At 49.1% G+C, this 18,578-nt stretch overlaps 1 protein-coding gene across 1 annotated transcript in view; it reads left to right on the top strand.

The window, feature by feature from the left end:
- The window catches only part of ATXN10 (ataxin 10), a 160,330-nt gene that overhangs the window by 131,406 nt on the left and 10,346 nt on the right, over positions 1–18,578 (top strand). The window contains exon 10 of the mRNA XM_032882778.1: positions 84–147. Coding sequence (XP_032738669.1) covers positions 84–147 — 64 coding nt within the window. The remainder of the gene's footprint in view (positions 1–83; positions 148–18,578) is intronic.

Here is an 18,578-nt window from a genome sequence, read left to right as displayed (position 1 = left end):
CAACGGAGGAACCAGTGCTCTGTCCTCTCCAACATGACCCAAGGTTTTGTCCCTGTATAAATTTGCCTTTCCTTTCTCTGCAGGTCAGTGAGCTGGACGGCATCCCCTTGATCCTGGACAGCTGCAGCATCGACGACAGTAACCCTTGTATCCTTGCACGGGAGGCGGGAACATCGTCCCCAGTCGGGGCGCTGGCCTCACTGGGTGTGCAGCCACTGGCCTTCTTGTGTGCTTGTGCCTCAGAACTAAGCCATTTTCTCAAAGTTCGCGTGCTGGAATATCAGTCCTGCGGTCTATGCGGGGTAACGAGTAGGAGTGGTCAAGGTCGGGGGACATTCTAAACCAGTCTTCTCCTCACAAGTGCTTTAAAATTGGGGGGGGTGGGGAACACTCATCCACGCTCGCCCTGTGTGCGGCAGCGCGTCGATGTCACCTTTCCAAACCGTGCATATTTGTAAATGTGAAGAATTTGGGTTTTGTTTTTATGTTTTTGTTTTTGTTGTGCTCTAGGCAGTCTGAGTATGCAGTCTTTTGGGACAAACCATCTTCACGATGGTCTAGTGACAGACGTGAGGGGCACTTGGAGGCCCCAGGAATGGGGAGAAACATTTCAGTGGCACAAAGTACCCATTTTGGACAGGTTCTGCCCTGTGACCCTCTGGTACTGAAGCTGGGCGCTCCGGTTCTTGCCGCTGCCTGGGTGACCCCCTTGTTGGAGGGCGTACAGGGAACCTGCTTATTCCAAGCCCCGTCACCCAGTGGCACTGTAGGAAACTGATCACAGAACAGTGACGAGGACCTCAGCCTGTTCAGGTTTGAGAGGTATTCTGGTAAGTTCCAGACCTCCCTGGTGACCGCCGGACTCAGTCCAGTCCCTCGCCCTGGCCTCTGCATGCCCCTGTGTCAGTTGCATGTGTTTGGGGAGGAGGGTGATGAGAACGTGGAGAGCGTAAGCCCCGGAGAGGCGGTGAGCAGCCCAGCCTAGAACTGAGAAGCTGGGAGAGGGGGGCACTTAACGAACACCCCCCACTGTGGTTTCTGTCAAGAAGAGAAAAGGAGCTGATGAAAATCACGTATTTAAAGTGTGTAGATGGAGACATGCTTATTGTTGTGCTAAAGATACCGTCATTTGTCTGATGAGCAATAGAAGAAAATCTCTGGATCTAAAGAGCACAACAGTTTATAAGCCCAGTCAGGAAAAGACGAACAGCCCCAGAAGACTCTTCTCGGAGTGAAGCAGAGTTGGCTCACTGCATCGCGTTAGTCAGGCGCGACAGGCTCCGTGCCTCACAGGGCTGTGGAATTTGTCATAGCTCCCTAAACAAGGAAGGGAAAAGGAAAATGCTTTGGCTCCCGGGGAAGCAGTATGAGAAGGCTCGAGCACATTCGTAGTGGGTGCGCTTCTGATGGAAAGGATGAATTATGTGAAAAAAGAAATTCACCCGCAGTTCCATGTTCCCTGAATTGACCTCCAGGGAATGAAGGTTTTGATCACTGGCCTTTGGCTCTGACAGGCCGTTGTACACAGCACGTTATGGCCGTACAGACCAGCCGCCCGTGGCTCATGCTGGCAGAGTCTCTTTGGCCTCCTTGTCAGTAATTCCTTCTTTTCCAGAAACATTCCCCGAACCCTTACTGGGTTCCTGCACGTCACCTCATTTAATCCTCCAGCTTCGAGAACCAGGTCCTGTCGTCATCGTCGCCCCCGTCTTGTAGATGAGGATGTCCACTGAGAGAGTCTCAGTGGCTCGTCCTACAGATCTGACCCAGAACGTAAGCTTGGTGTGTGCCTGGTTCTTAGCTGCTCCCCTGTCCTGCCTCATGAGTCCCAGGGTGGGGACAGAACACATCCATGGAAACCACAGTTACTGTTCGTGTAGCAGAGAAGTCGCTCAGCATGTATATGGTCAAGCTGTATATAACTAGCTTTTACAGTGATAATTAATGAAGAATTTCAAGACCCCAGAATATTCTTTAAATTGTCAACAAAAGTTAAAATATGACATAGTTTAGTATGATGCATATTCATTAATTCTTTGGAGTTTTATTAAAGCCTTCCACGTTAGAAAGGCCTATCAAGTATGCAGAATAAGATAAGAGATAGCATACTGAAATACCAGAGCAAAGGGAAATGATGGTTGGAACGGTCAGAGATGAAGAAGCCCTAGAGCCTAGGGAGTCAGTCTTCAGATGGGAGCCATAAATGAGCACCTGGCCTTCCAGGTAGCCGGCGTGAAAGGGACGTGATACAGATTATGGAATGAAACCGCACCAGGCCGCCCTGCATGCTGTTCCTCTGCTCTCACTCACAAGCATGTTTGCCAGAGAATTCTCTAACTACCCTGACTTGGCCTCCTTCCCTCCCATTCACTCTCCCCAACCCATGCTTAGTTTTTTTCAGTTCTTATATTTTCTTTTCATCAAAATAATACCTGTGTTTTAAATGCCGAAATGTATTGAATGGGGGAATGAGGTCTCTGCCTCCACTCTCCACACTGAGTTCACTCTTAGCTCGCTTTTCTAGCAGTTGCTTTTGTACATCTCAGTAATATGCTTTGCTGCTTGCTGTTTCTTGACGTGTGTATCAGAGTCCGATAAATCTATCATAACGACATGAGGATTTAATGTGCACCTGTGCTCTCCTCCCTCATGTCACCACAGGAAAGGCTAAAGATCTCGTGTTCTACTGCTGCATGACTAACAAGGCTGAGCATCTTCTAGTGTGCTTATCTGCCATTGGGACTTTGTGTGTGCTCGTGTGTGCATGCATGTGCATGTGTGTGTGTGTGTGTGTGCGCACGCACACGTACATAAACCATGCTTGATCAAATCTCTTGCCCATGTTTTTTCATTGGGTTTTCTCTCTGTAATTTATTTGTAATAGATCTTTGTATGTTCTAAATATGAGTTCTTAGTCAACTACATGTTTGCTAATGTTTTGTTTCTCCCGTTCTGTGACTTTTCTTGCCATTCTCTTTATAGTTTATTTTAATTAACAGAAGTTCTTAACTTTTAGTCAAATTTATCACTTTTCCTTTAGGATTAGTTCTTTGGGTACGTATCTTATTAAAGAAATATTTTCTAGCCATGAGGTCATGATGATAATCTGTATTATCCTCTGAACGCTTGACAGTTTTACTTTCTATATTTAGGTCTGTAATTCACTTTGAGTTGACTTTTGAGTATAGTGTTTATTAGAGGGTCTATTTTTATATTTTTCTATATGGACACACAATCATCTCAGCTCAGTTGTTGAAAAGAACATGCATTGTTAGGTGTAGTGCCGTCTTTATCCTAAGTGTCCAGATATGTGTGGGTCTGAATTTGGAGTCTGTTTTCTTTTCTGTTGATCTCTTTGTCTAGCCTTACACAAATATTATATTCTTTAAGTGCTGTCACTTTCTAACCTGGCCCAGTATTAGGTCAGTCTTTCCAACATGTCTCTTCTTTTTGAGGAGTGTTATGGCTATTTTTGATCACTTGTTTTTTCACATAAAAGTTTTAGAATCAGCTTGTCAAATTCCACACATTCGTGCTTATGTGTTTATGTGCACATACATGTACGTACACACATGAAATCAACCAACAAAAAACAGTTTAACCAACAAAAATGATTTAAATCCACACATATTGAGTTACACTTTGAAACTGCATTGACTAAAATCAATTTGGTGAAAATTGACATCTAAACAATACTGTCTTCCAGTCCATGAATATGGTATATCCATCCATTTATTAGGATTCTTAATTTTAAGCTTCTATCCTTTTCTGTGTATTTTATAGCTCCATCGCATAGATTTAGATGTCTGTTATTTTTGTTACCATACATTTAAAGTGTTTTCTAATTTCCATTATGGTTTCTTCTTAGAACCCTGGATTGTGTAGAAATAGATTTCGTAAAATCTGTACAAATAGAACTTTTCTAATTCTCTTTTGGAGATTGATTTCTAACATAAATGTGTTATGATCAAAGAATACATGCTTTTCTGTCCTGTGAAATTTATTGAGACTTGCCTTATGACCCAGTATTCAATCCTTTTTTTGCAACCTTTCTATGTGTCCTTGAAAAGCTCATTTCTCCAGTGGAGGGGAGCAGCATTTTATCTACATACATTAGGTCAAGTTTGTGAAATTTTTGTATTTTTACTGATATTTTTGTCCATTTTGGTTTATCAGTTACAGAGAGTTTTAAAATATCAGTCTGTGGTTATAGATTTATTTCCCTCTTAGTTGCATAAATTTTCCCTTCTTATGTTTTGAGGCAATGTTATTAGATAAATGTGTATGGCAGGCTTTGAGATATGTTCTTGTCATTATGAATTGAACCTCTTTATCTTTAAAAATACTTGTTACCTGATATTAATATAGCTCCTCTAACTAGCTTTTGGTTGGGGTATAACATTTTCAACCCTTTTATTTTCAACTTCTCTGCATCAGAGTTGTTTCTTGTAAACAGCATGTAGTTGGGTTTTTTCTTTAATCTAGTTTGACAATCTCCACCTTTTAGCTATTGCATTTAGCCCATTTATATTTAATATAATCACCAATCTATTTATATTAAAGCCTTTCTGTCTTTCCTGTTTTTTCTTTTTCTCTCTTTCTTGCTTTCTTTTAGATTATTTTGTTTAATTCAGTTTTTATCTTTTTCTAGTTTAAATGTTCTTTATTTTTTCTGTTCTGTTAATACCCAGGAAAACTACAGTATGCATCATTAACTAAGGAAATGTTTGTCTGCTGTTTCTCAAACCTTTACCCCCCTCCTAGGACCATTGAGTGGTCCCCAACTTACATGCTGCTGTTGTTACACACTTTAATTCTATTTTTAAACCCCACAATATCTGTGTTCATTTAGATCTGTCCACATTTTTACTGCTTTCCCTGCCCTTCACTCCTTGTATCTCTGTTTGTCCAAGTGGGATCATCTTCCTTCTGCCTGAAATCTTTAGAATTTCCTTTAAAGTGGGGCCACTGGTGAGGAAGTAGTTGAGTTTGTTTGAAAATGTATGCCTGATACCACCATTTTGTTGGGAGAGCTGCAGGATCTCTCCATTTTAACGTGTATACTTTGACTTCGTTCCCTTATTTCCAGTGCGGTATCTGGTATCCTCCATGCCAGAGTATCTCTGTTTTATCCTTGTCATTGATTAATGAATCTTCTAATCTTCTATTGAGATAGAGAAGGGAGACCTAGAGGTACACCTGTGTTTTAACTTTGCAAACAGGCCTTCTGTTTTCATTTTGACCTTTACCTTCCATTAAAGAGGTACATGGGGGCACCAACATCTGAGCTTTGGGGGATTCTGCAGGGCAGAATGTTTGTTTCTCTCATTGCCAGCTTAGAATCAACATTCTTGGGTTTTGCTGAGTTACACAGCCGTAAGCCATGGCCTTGCCCGTTACTTCTTTTCTGTCTGCCTTTCAGCATCTGAAAATGTTTTGGTGCTTTAGGGTTTGTGTCTTTAAAAATTCCAGTGGGTCTTCAGAAGGGCGTGTTGGGCTTCATCATTTGCTTACTGTCACCAGTCTTCACCTGTTGCCAGAATCAATGGTACTTTGTTCTCATCGTGTTAACATTCAGTTCAAAAGAATTAATCACTTCCTCCTTGACATACTGCTCCTTTCTTGGCTTTCATGATAGTACCTTCTATAGGTTTTCTTTATGTCTTTCTGGATCCTTCTTCTCTGAGTCCTTTGTTGCCTCCTCTTTTGTACAGCTCGTAAATGTTGGAGCAGTCCTGGACATTGGCAGAGCTCAAGAGTGCTTGCCTCACTCTGCATCTTCTCCCTAAGGAATCCTACCCATTTATTCCTTAAATTCATTCCATGTTTACTGAATACCTTTTACGTGCCACACACTCTCTGGGCCCCCAGAATGACAGGGAATCCTGTGGGGAGGCTACTGCAGTCGTCCAGGCAAGAGGTGACAGTGACTTGGACCAGTCTGGTTACCATGGAGGTAGTGACATGGAGTTGTATTCTGGGTATCTCGCGGCTTTAAAGATCTCTTCTCCTGTGGTTCCCAAACTCAGTCTCTAGACAAAGCTGTCTTCTGAGTGTCTGACAAATTTCTAACGCCCTGTGTAACATTTGCTTGTATGTCTTACTGATACTCCAAAACTAGCATGTCCAAAGCCGAACTGTTAATATCCCCATAAAACCATCCCCTCTTTCTTGGTGATTGGGGAAATACCTCCATCCATCCAGTTGCTCAGGTCAGAAATCTGGGAGCCACTTGTGATGCTATTTCTTTTTATTCCCCTGCCTCTAAGGTGTGCACACTCTCGTCACCCTGGTCTGGGTCAGTGATGGCTTCTCAGCTCCTATTCCCCTCCTTCCCTTGGGCTGTTCAGGAGATAAGGGTTCCCCATTCATTCAGTGTCATCTTTTAAAACCGAAACAAGATCCTTCCTCCCTGTCTCTTGACTCTCCCTGCCCCCACACCATCTCTCGCAAACGTGCCCTATTTACAGAATCTCCAGCACTGCCCATTGTACTTAGAGTAAGCCAGAGTCTCTAGCACATCCTGGAAGGTCCCTTAGGACTAGCCCCTGCCTGCCTCGCATTTTTATCCAGAGCTCTTCTTCCCTTTTGCAGCACCCTGACCCACACTTCCATTTTTGTTTCTCAGATGTGCCTGATGGTCACCTCGGGCAGTCACCCGCACTGACCTCTCCCCTGAACTCCCGTCCACTGGTCCCGTCCTCCTTGCGCTGCCTTCAGTCCCTTCCTCAGCAAAGCGTTCCTGGAGCTCAGTAAGGTCAGGTCATCCCTCCTAGAACCTGCTCTGTCAGCTTATCACGGTCCGTCAATAAATACTCATCATGCATTACATCTCCGTTACCCTGGGCCAGGTTCTGTGAGGGCAGGGACCATTTTTCTGTTTCTTGCCTCAGTATAACATGCCGCTGTCTGGCACATAGTAAACTTCTAATAAATACTTAGTTGAATGAGTGAAACAGCGAACAGATAGCAGCTGGCGAGGGTGTACGTGCGGTTCGTTGGCGGGAGCAAGGGTGGTTGGAAGCACAAGAGAAATCTCTCCCATGGATTCTGCGATTCTTTGGTGAATTAATGAGCTCCGTTCGGCAGTGATGTTATTTCAGATGTATTTGGTTGCGCCCCATCTTCTGATTAACGCCAGCCAAGTTTTTCTTGGGCTTTAATTTCAGTATTTTGTGACAGAAAACGATAGATCTTTTGGAGTATGCTTAGAGCAGGAATCATGCTGACGCAAGCTATCAGTTAACCAAAACCCCCCACACTCCGATCACTCTGGGTCAGCTGGTCATGCCCACGTACGTAACCGTCCTCCGTGGGCTGGGGATGAGGGCATGTGACACCTGTAGGGTCCAGGCTCCTTCCCCAGAGGAAATCTGCAGTTGGGACCCTGTGAGACCTACACTTTCTTGACCACCCTTGCGGATTGGGAACCCCAGGCTGGCTGGCCTATCAGAGCAAACCCCACCCCACACCCCGCTGGCTAGGAGCCTCGGAGTGCGGCTCCATTTCTTGGAGTTAGGCTCTGGAGGCCAGTGGGGATTTCCAGGTTTAGGGAGACAGCACCTCATAGGGGTGTTTAGCAGGGAAGGACTGCCCTCCGCTCACTGCTGCTGCTCCAGGGGCACAGGCCCAGCCCTGGCCCAGCTGTCCACTCGCCCGCTCACTTGTGGGTCACCCACAGTAATGACACGGTAGGAGATGCCGTCGGAAAATCCCCGCTCCACTGCCGCAGAGCCCATTTCGTATTTGTCAGTTCACTGTGGCAAGTGGGATTTTGTGTTGTTGTTTCCAAATAGAAACCGCCGAGCTTTATTTGAAATGTTTTTCTTTCATCCTTTTTTGATCTGTGTTTTCATCAGTTGTCCTTGATGTGGGTTTCTTGTTTTGTTTTGTTTTGATTGGAGGGGGAGGGGGCAGGCACCAAATGAGAGTCCAAACAGGGTTTTTTTTTCCTGTTCTTTTCTCTCTCTCTCCACCCCCACCTTTCTCTCTTCCTTTTTTTTTTTTTTAATTTTTAGTTTTTTTTTTTTTTAATTTTCAGCATGGAGACATCTCATTTTTAAGGTTTACTTGCGTACAGAAATGTAGCAGTTTACAGAGGAATGATAAACGATGGTGTTTTTCCCAGTGACCCTGTGTTAAGGAAGTGTGGCATGATGACAGGCGCAGAGGCCCCAGGGGCGGGGAGACACACCCAGATTCTGCTCCCCTAAAATGGGCCTGACCCCCCTAGGGTCATCATGTTTGTAAAGTGCCCATCACATGGTTTTTCAACAAATAGATGTTCTCATACACCCTATTAAAGCTGTTAATTCCTATGAGAAAGGTTAGTTTTCATCTGTGATTGTGCTGTGAATCAGTGGTAGGACTCAAATCATCATGACAATAAAAGTCTGATCACAGAATAGGGTAGGGAATCCAGAAACAGATTCCCACATACACAACAGAGGCCCCCCTACAGCTCATCAAGAAAAGGATGGTCTTTTCCATAAATGGGACTGGATTAATTCAGTTTCCATAATGGGGAAAAAATAACCAGCTACCCACCTCACACTCCTCACACATGTTAACTCAAAAAGAACCACAGACCTCCGTGTGAAAGGTAGAACAGGAGTTCCCACAGGGCATCATAGGAGAGCATGGTTATTAGACTGGGGTAGGCAAAGATTTCCTAAGACGCAAAAATTGTAACCCAGAAGGGCGTGCTGTAAGAGAAAGACTTTGCAAAGGGATTTACTTTGCAGGTATCTCCCAGAGGGCTTCTGTTTTAGTATGTAAAAGGGCTTCTACAAAGGGTAATTTAGGTTTCAAAAGTGGACAGAAGACTCATGGCATTTTGGGAAAGACAAAATCCAAATGACCAGTAAACGCGGAAAGAGGCTGGCATCGCCAGTCGTCAGGGAAATGGAAATGGGCCCCATGATGAGAAACCCGCCAGAGTGGCTGATAAGAAGGGCCACCAGTAGCGAGTGATGGCGAGGATATGGAGCAAGCTGATGAGGACGGAAACTGCAATAATCCCTTTGGAAAACTTTCTAGCGGAGTCTGCCGACACGAGACCCACACACCTGCCCTGTGAGCCAGCTCCCCACTCCCAGCGTGTCTCTCAGAAGATGGGCAAGAGCGCCCACGTGGCGTGATTCGTAAGGGCCCCAAAGTGGAAACATCCCAGATACTCATCAGTTGTAGAAGGGGTAAAAGAATTGTGTTAACTCTTTCCCTCTAGAAAAGCTTCTGGTGGGATCAGTGTCATCTTGCTTCTGCCCCGAGTTCTCTTTATTTCTGAGTCCCCAGCATTAAACAGCTGACAGACGGTCGGTGACACTCTGTTCTGTGGTCGAGCTGACAGTTAAACGCTAGAAAAACTCGGCATGCTGCTTTAGTTTCAAAAGGTAGACTTCTGGTTTGGCTTCCCAGTGATCTAATTCGGTTTTTTAAAGCCTCTCATTGGTGTCCGTATCGCTCACCTCGTGCGTTTGAAGATGTCACCGAGTGTTTCTTCCCAAGCAAAGCAAACAAGTGCACATACACGGGCCTGCAGGTTAGCGGAGGCCTCCCGGGGGCCCTGGGCGTGAGCCAAGCCCGGGGCTGAGGACTGGACAAGGCTCTGGTGCCACTCCCAGGCATCTGAGAGTGTAACACGCTGCCTCCAGTGCCCCCAACACACACACACACACACACACACACACACACACACACAAGGATGCATCTAAATGGAACCATTCAGAGTGAAAGAGGGAAGAAGTCCTGTTTGTGTGGCTTCTATGGTATCCTAGCAACCGATTCCCCAGTGCCTGGAGCTGATGGCTGGAGGAGTCCCTGCATGGTTATGAATGAGGCTTTCACAAAAGTGGGCCAGTTTCCTCATTCAGGTGTTTTGGCGAATGGACTGTTCTAAAAGGAGACTCAAACACTTGAAGTTGCCCTCCTTCAGATCGTGTTACTTAGCATCTAGTGATGTGCTTCTGGTTTCCTTCCATCTTGAAAATCAGAGGCTGGAGATGACAAGTGTCATCAGCGCACGTATCTGCGTCCAGCGAAATGAGGAGCGGCGCGGAGGTTCCAGCTGCCTGTCCTTGGGTTTTGTCTTGCTAAGCCTGGTTTGCCGAGTTCTTCCCTGTCGCAGAAGCCAGGATGCGTCAGGCCCTGCTGTATGTGCTAGACTTAAACTAAGAGCAAGGTGGCTTGAGGTTTATCCTCACTGAAGTTAGGAAGTGGGAGTCCGTTGTTCCCGTGGTGAGGAGCCCAGTGCCTACAAGCAGCCTCCTGCCCCCTGCACTCTCTCACCCTGGGCAGGGACCTGGGCAGGGCCACCACCACCACACTGAAAGCTGGTGCCTTGGAAGCCCCTTTCCCAGACTGTCACATCGGCCACCTGGCCTTGCGGTGACCCAGTTTATTTCTCAGTAGTTACTCTTAATGTTTTAAATAAGACCACATAAAATTCTTTTGAAAACAGAAACAACACTTTATGTAGATATTTACTGCCCTTAATTCTTAATCTGAGGGGTCCTGCACCTTGTGGCTGATTGATCTAATATTGCCATCCAGTGAGCGTCCTTCAGGGAAAGGATGTCCCTGGGAACGCGTATTAGACATTCTCATGTAAATAGTTCCTCTGTGCTAGTCTTCCGTGGTGGTTGTGAGTTTGTTAGCCCACAAAGGTATTTTTAATTTTGAAACAACATGAAATAATTTTTCATGTCATTTTTTTTTCCTGGGTTTTTTTTTTTTTTTTTTTTTTTGAAGATAACATTTTCTTAGAGCAGTTTTAGGTTTGCAACAACACTGAGAGGACAGTGCAGAGATTTCCTCTGTTCCCGTCCCCACATGTGCACGGCCTCCTTTGTGATCAGCGCTCCCTGGCAGGGTGGGACACTTGCTGCAGTTGGAGACTGACTGCGGACACATCACTGTCCCCCACAGGCCATCGTTTACATGAGGACACCCTCCTGGGGTCCTGCGTTCTGAGCCTGAACAAATGTGTAATGACGTGTGTCCACCGTTGTAATACACGGAGTGTCCTCACTGCCCGCAAGACCATCTGCTCTCTGCCCGTTTGTCCCTCCCCACCAACACCCTTCTTTTTTTTTATCTGGAGGTCTTTCAGAATGGCCTGGGAAAGTCGGAATGACACAGTACATGGCCTCTCAGATCGGCTTCTTTCACTTGCTGCTCAGGCGTCCTCGAGACTTCTCAGGTGTGATGGCTCGTTGCTTTTTAAGTGCTGAATAGTATCCCATTGTCTGCATGGACCAGAGACTTGTTTCTCAGAATTGCTCTCTCTGACAGTCTGTCTGCACCTTGGTCGTCCTGCACATGTCCCCGATGTCTGTCTCTACAGGATGTCATAGAGCTTTAGTAATTCTTTGCATTTCAGGACATTTATATCTGCCGTATAGATTAGACCATAAAGAAATGTCTGAAACATCAGCCTAAACCTCACACATGTGACAGTTTCCTTCAAACGCATCCTCTTGTGGGGCTGCACTCCCAGTCCAGAGAACCCGTCCGCACAGAGCAGTTTGCACTGCTTTTGAAAGCGTACGCTGCGAAGTTTACCAGTCACCAGGAGAGCCATTGATTGATTGAATGTCATCTCTGTGCCCAATGTAGCACTCAAACTTGTGACCCAAGAGTAAGAGTCTCATGCTTTCCTGAGTCAGCGAGGCACCCCACGAAGAAAACTTTTCTTTTTTGTGCTCTGTAATAAACCGCCTCTCTGTCCGCAGATGGCATTACCAAGAGGCATCGCCGACAGATCGCATGTGACAGAGCCCTGGGGCAGTTGTTAGGCACAGTGGCCCCCAAGGATGAAGGTCCGCCTCCAGAAGAGCTAGTGACTTGAGAACCTGCTGATGCCAGCACATGAAGGGTCTTGGGCAGTTCCTGATGCATGATCAGTGCCTAAGCAGCAGCAGCAGTAGTAGTAGTGGTGGTAGTATTTAGCTTAATGTATTTTCTTGCAAAGTTAATTATTTGCCAGTTTTTCTTTCTGCATTCCCTTTCTTTATTAAAAAGAGCAGTGACACTTGGGTGTGTTTAGGATGTTAACAAATGATTTTTTTAAGTTGTTAGATTTAAATACCATTGCTACAGGGACCGTGTATTCTGTAAAACACTTGAGAGATTGAGTTGCCAAAGTTTGGCGGAGAGAAACGTGTTCCAGGTAACCCTGACTAATGTCAGTATTTTTGCCTAAAATGACCTCGGTCAGATTTAGCAGTGACAGACGAGGGTCTGGTCCAAACATCGGTGTACCGCAGCCAGCCCTGCACCGTTAAATAGTCACTCTGGCTCTTTTCTTTTGACATCCTCAGTCTTAGCAGGAAGTGTTGTGTTCTCGGTGCCACTTATTTTTCTAGAACCATCTGATTTAAAAAAAAAACAAAAACGAAACCAAACAAACCCGATTGAGTGAGTGTTTTGAGGCTCTGAAGGAACGAGCTCAGGGAGCAGCCGGCCCGTAAGTCCTTGTCGACTCCGGGAAGGAAGCTGTGTGCTGAGCCCCCGCTCAGAGGCCCATGGGAAAGGCACTTTCCAGGCGGGAGTGGCGGGTGGGACGGAGGAGAGCCGCATCAGGGACCCCGCATCCCGAGCTCTTTGTGTCTTCTGCAGACCACTTGGAGGACATACAGGGCCTGCTTCCTGCGCGGAGTCGACTGCCTCACGGGCGAGGCGTGCTGGCGACAGGGAGAGGGAGGCCTCCGTTCGCTCGGGCTTTCTTAGCCCCGTGGTTTGGTGGACCTGCATTCACCCCTTTGCTTGGACACTGGCACAGATCTGGAAGACGAAAAAAGGAAGCTGGCTTGCAGATATCCCTTTTCCCCATCTTAACCGGCCTCTGGTCTGCTGCACATCCTCTCCGAGGCAGAGGCGAAGTGCTCTTGGCCCCGGGGAGCAGGCGTTGTGTTGTGGGTTGTGAGTCCCGGCCACCCCGAGAAACCTGCCAGCTCCCAGCCCAACAGTGGCCATTGGTTTCTGCGCACTGCCAGGAGAGGCTGTTTGAGGAGTGGACAGACCTTTTCTTCAGGGTTAACTGAGTACAACTGAAAACAGGCCCTGTGCTGTGAAAAAGCCTCATGGGTGGACGGAAGCCAGCCCAGAGCAGAAATAGGAGACGGCCCGCAGTTGGGCAGCAGGGACCTAGCCCTGCACTGGAGACTTTTCACATGACCGCGCTGAGCCTCACTTTGACAAGAGATGCTTGTCTTCGTGTTTGGTTCACCGCCGAATTTCTCATTCTTACAGAAGCTCACAGAATGATGACTTTGTCAGATGTGGATAAAGATCCACACTTTCTGGGTGAGGGTAGGAAAAGCCTAGAAAAAGTCAACACATTTTCCCTGTTCTGGGGGGGGTTTTTTGAGAGAAATCAGGTTTTGTCAGAATCAAAATGACTTCTGTCTTTCTCTTCTAAAGCACTTCTAGAAGCCAGCCCCCTCTTATTCAGGCATTTCTTCTGTGTGTAATTAGGAAGCACCAGGAAATCCTAACAGGTTTTCGAGAAGGAAACAGCGGCAAAGGTGCCCAGCCTCCTCCCACCGGGCTGCCGGAGCACCGACGCCCGCGCACTGCCGGTGCATCGCTGGGACGGTAGAACCCACGGGATTCGGAAGGTTGGGTGTCAGCGGCAGTGTTTCTGCTACAGGCTAGTTGGCGGACCCACACACCTTTAGTCCCAGTTCAGTTGTCATGCTAAGTGCGCGAGACTGTTCTACCTTGACACAGAAGGAGCTCACCGAAACGTGGGAAGAGTATACAGGCACCGCTCGGAAAAGATTGTGAAGCAGGCGTGTGCGGAACCAGCTCCCGGCTGCGGACAGAGCCGTGGCCCGGCTGTGCCGAGCCCGCCGCCGCGTCCGCCCTTCCCCGGTGGGCTCGCCTCCCCGCGCAGGGGACTGCGGTTGGCTGTCTCCGGGTCAGCTTCCGAGGAGTCCTGGCCTGCGTTGTTTTGTCACCTGCCATCAGACTCACCCTCCAGATCACTGCGGACGGCTCACGGCGCTCTCTCCCAGCAGCAGCTTTTTCTCTGAGCTGTTGCTGGGCTTTTAGGTGTTTTAGCTCGGGGGCTGCGACCATCGATCGTGAACGGCGCTGCGAACATTTCTGGAATTTCCGTCCTGCAGCTTGTTGACCTTCAGCGCGCTCCTCCGTGGCACCACACTCTTCCCGAGTCGGCTGTACCAGTTTATTCTCCCGTCCTGTGCGCTCGCTGGCGCCTGACAGGGACTTGGAGATGTTTGCCGCTCCGATGCGGACAGCGCGCTTCCGGGATGCTGCGGGACCCGCTGTCCTCGGTCACAAGCACGTTTTGACACTTACCGACCATTGGGACTTCACGTGTCACAAAGATGCCGCCGGATATTTTTTTGTCTCTATTTACATTTTCTTTCTTTTTCTTCAGTTGATTCATGAAAACAGTTCCCGTATTCCTCCGTTCGTTTATGTGAATTGAAAGCGTCTCTCCGATCCGCAGCTTGTTTTATTTTCCTGTTTTTTATTTTTCTTAGGTGTCTTTCTTACTGAGAGTTCAGTGTACCGCGCACAACGTGTGGGTGTCCGCACATACGTACGCACCCCACAGCCGTCACCCAGAAGAAGACCAGTCCCGTCCCCTGGAGGGCTCCTTTGGGCCCCTTCTCACCCAGCACCACTTTCCAGAATGGACTCTGATCTGACTTCTGGGGTGCTTGGGCGAGTTTTTTCTTCCCTCTGCGGTTAGTGGGTTTGTGTCTCCCTGAGGCCCCGAGGCTGGAAGAGCTTCTCTCCGTATTTTTGCTGGCAGCTCTGTAGTTCTGCTGACAGATCTGAGGTCTACCAGAAGCTCATTCTTGCCAGGCGTACAGTCGGGGTGCAGTTGTTTCATTGTCCTCCTGTGGTTCTGTAGTTGCCCCACCATGAGAAGACCTTCCTTTCACCCCTGGCTCTGCGGGACACATGTCACTGTCCCATAGGTATGATTCTGTTTCTGTTCTGTGTTCAGAAGATTGGCCTTCCATGGTTCCTACCTGATACCGTCTTCATTGTAGTACGTGACCGTCTTGACAGCCGGGAGAGCCAATTTCTAATGTTAAACAGCCTTTCCTACACGATCCTTTTCCTGTGTTGCTGGATTCAGGTCCCTGGTGTCTGTCATCACTTCTGTCTGTGGATTCTGTATGTGTTTCCTGCTGTCTCCTTGGGTACGCAGTGGACACTGTTCTTGCTGCTAGGGACACAGTGCTGGCCAAGAAGGAGACCCCCTCTCTGCTCTCGTGAGGCCTGCGGTCTGGTGGGGGGGTACCTTGAGGACAGGTGCTCAGATGTTCCTGGCAAAGAGAGGGCTCTGTAGTAAGGGCTGGCTTGAGCAGAGGTGGGGAGGGGGGTGCCTCTTCCTGACCTCCTGCCTCCCGGCCTCACCCCGCCCATCAGCCCTTCCTGATTTCCCTCCTGGCGCACTGGCCTCCCTCTTCCACTGGTACCTCCGGCTCTTCCCTCTCCCAGGCCTGCACCTGCCGCTGCTCGACCTGGGCTGCTCCCCTGTGTACACTGGCCCACCCCTGCTGGTTCCTCCAGTTTGAAATAAATACTGTGTATTGGAGAGAAGTCTTCCGTGATCCCAGTTCGAGCAAGACCTCCTTTCATTGTTTCAGCGTCTGCTGTCATGTAGCATTAGGACTGTGATACTCAGCTGGAATTCGGTGCTGCTTTCCACAAATGTTCCACAAAGGTCAGCAGCCCTGTGGCATCAGGCCGTCCCCATCCCTGACTCGATGCATCTGGAGCACACAGGTGCGTATGCACAGATACACCGTTTCCGCTCCTCCCTCCCTCCATGGTGATCGCCATTGCTCTGTCCCCTCGTTGAAAAGTGACAGAGGGAGAATGAAGAAACCCAGCAATGCTGCTGGGTTTAACAAGACCCGCATGTGCCATCAGATGCTGGCGGGGACACTGATTTCGGGAATGCATTGAGCAGGTCACGTGGGTAGCAGCCAGAGAACTAATTGGTTCTGACAGTTGAATGACAGATTTTTCCTGACCCCGGCGAGTCTAGCTCTCTCTGTGGCCCAGCTTTGTTGACCACAGGGGGACTCCCTACAGCAGAGGCAGTGGCGGCCGGCCCGTGTGTCTAGCAGAGCTAGCCTCTTGCATCCCAGGCCTCAGGATTTTATTTAAATCCCATGAGCACTCTGTGAGACAGAGCCTGTCAGGACCCCCATTCTACAGAAGAGGAAGTGGAGGCAGAAGGGTTTTGTAACCGCCCATGGCTCTGCGCTCTGCTGGTGAGGCCAGGCACGGCATTTAGAACCTGTACTTTCTCACTCCAGGAGCCAAGAGCTTCGTCTGAGTCCTGGATTGGCCTCTGACTCGCTGGGGAATGCCTTTGTCCCCCTCACTGAATGGGAGAAGAAGCTGAGACGGGGGTCATGAAGCCCCAGGCCGGACAGGAGCCGGGGCTTCCACAGCCCGCCCGGGGCCCTCTGCTGTCCTTGAGCGGTGCTGGGCGCCAGGTGCGGGGCAAAGACATACCACAGACGTCCCCTCCTGCTGTCCCCGCAGATGACCCGAGCAGCTTTACCCTGACAAGCTTATGTAAACTGCCCAAAGTCCTACATCTGTGGAGATGGCAGTGGTGGGATTTGAGCCCAGGTCTGTCCTGTTCCACAACCTCCCTCTGGCCCCTGGGGACTCCTCATGGACCCCCCCATCCCCCCACCCCACCCCCCGCTTCCCACACTTGCCTCTCTCCAAACCACTGTCCGCACAGCTGCCCAGGAGTGTGTCTTGAATTTTCTGCATCGCTCCTGCCGTGGCTTCTAATTGTACTGGAATAAAATAGAGACGGCTTACCCTCTCCTGAATGCCCAGGAGGTGCGGTGTCCGCCTACCTCTGCCCCGTACATCTCGCTCCAGCCACCGAGGGGCCCCTCGACCTTTCTTGGCGCCACGGGCTTATGCGCAGCCCACAGCCGTCTGCCCCAGCTCGCTAGGTGACTAGGTGACCGGTTTCTTTTTCTCCCGTGGGTCTCAGCTTGGCAGTGCCTCCTCAGAGAAGCGTCCTCCCACCACTCTTGTCTGATGAGTCGGTCTCTGGAATGTAGGTGCTGCAGGGGCAGGGACGTGACCATCCTGGGAGCTGCGGTGTCCCCCGCACGGAGTGCAGCGTCTTCCCATCTGCTGCGAGTGACTGGATGGTGGTTCGGTGCTCCGGACAGCCGGATGTGTGGCCAGATGCTTGTTTGTGTCTACACCCCGCGTTCGTCCCGGGGTCGTGCTCAAGAAGCATGTTGTTGGTAGAGAGGTGGAAAAACGTTTTGGGGTATTAGGTGTCTGTAACTGAAGGAGATTTTACCCCCAAAGTGAAGTAGCCGGTGTTCTAGAAGCTTTAAGACAGACAAGTGTCCAGGAGGAGCTTTAGAACTTAATGTCACCGTCACAACCAACTATGGCCTTTATATCGTCTGGAGGGTCCGTGGTAGTTATTTCCAGTAATTGTGGAAGGTGTTTGCACGTGATCAGTGTCTGCTGGAGGTCACCGTCACCTTGAAATGGATCCTGCCGAGCCCCTCCCATAACAAGGAGGAGCGGGCATCCGGCTCTGCGCTCCGCTCTTAGCTCGCCTGTCAGTGGTGGAAACAGAAGCCAACGGCAGGAATGAGAACCGCCAGCGCCTCCCCTGCTTGGTTTGCCCCAGGCCACCCAGCATCTGCGGGGGGGACCCCCTCCTGACTTTCTGGGCTGTGGCAAGGAGCAGGTTGAGGGGCGCGCAGGACGGCCATGACGTACTGTGGAGCAGACTGCCCCCAGGTGACTAGTGACATCTGGGCCAAGGACAGTGACAACAGATGCTCGGTGCCTCGTGTACTCAGCAGGAGAAGCCTCCTTGCCTCTCCATGCCCGCTGTGTCTCACCTCACGTCTGCCAGAACCCCACCCTGTTCGCTCTTCTCCTAAGTCTCCGTAGCTTGGCAGCGTCTCTGACCCTCAGCTGTGCCTCTGTGACGTGGGACGCCGTCAGCGCTAGGCCGACACTGGTCTCTGTCGTTTAGACGACACGACTTACTCTTCCTGCCCCAAATACTAATTTCATTTTGAACTCTTCGTTGGCTGCTTCCCAGGTAATTTTGCAGAGGTGGTCGCTCTAGTATCTCCCAGCCTGTCCTGCCCTTTGGGATTTCTTTGAAGAGACAGGGACCTGATTTCAAGTGTCAGGAAACCTAGCCTTCTTTTAACAGGTGGTGTAGGCAAAGTCTAGAAGCTCATGGTCAGAGTGAGCGGGAGGCAGACCCGCCCTTCCCGCAGACATCTCCCCCTGCCTGTGCGCCTGCTTGCAAGTGCTTGGAAGCCGCATGGCCACGTTGCTCCGACCCTGGCTGGCCCCTTCTGGTTGTGTGACCGCGGACAAGCCCGAGCCTCTGTGTCTTCTTGTTCTCGTCAGTAAAATGGGGTGGTTGTGCACCCCTGTGGCGTGGTGTGTTTGTAGAGGATCAAGTGGTCTGACCCTCTGCTGGGGTTCGGTCCTCCGGCCCAGCTGTGCTCACATTGAAGGCAGCAGTAATGTCGTCTCTGAAGAGAAGTTCATTTGAGGCAGCT

This window comes from Lontra canadensis, unplaced genomic scaffold (assembly GCF_010015895.1).
Source record: "Lontra canadensis isolate GAN:19392208 unplaced genomic scaffold, GSC_riverotter_1.0 scaffold84, whole genome shotgun sequence".
NCBI classification, from domain to species: Eukaryota; Metazoa; Chordata; class Mammalia; order Carnivora; family Mustelidae; genus Lontra; species Lontra canadensis.
Note: the sequence above shows the minus strand (reverse complement) of the source record. Positions and strands in the feature narration are given on the sequence as shown.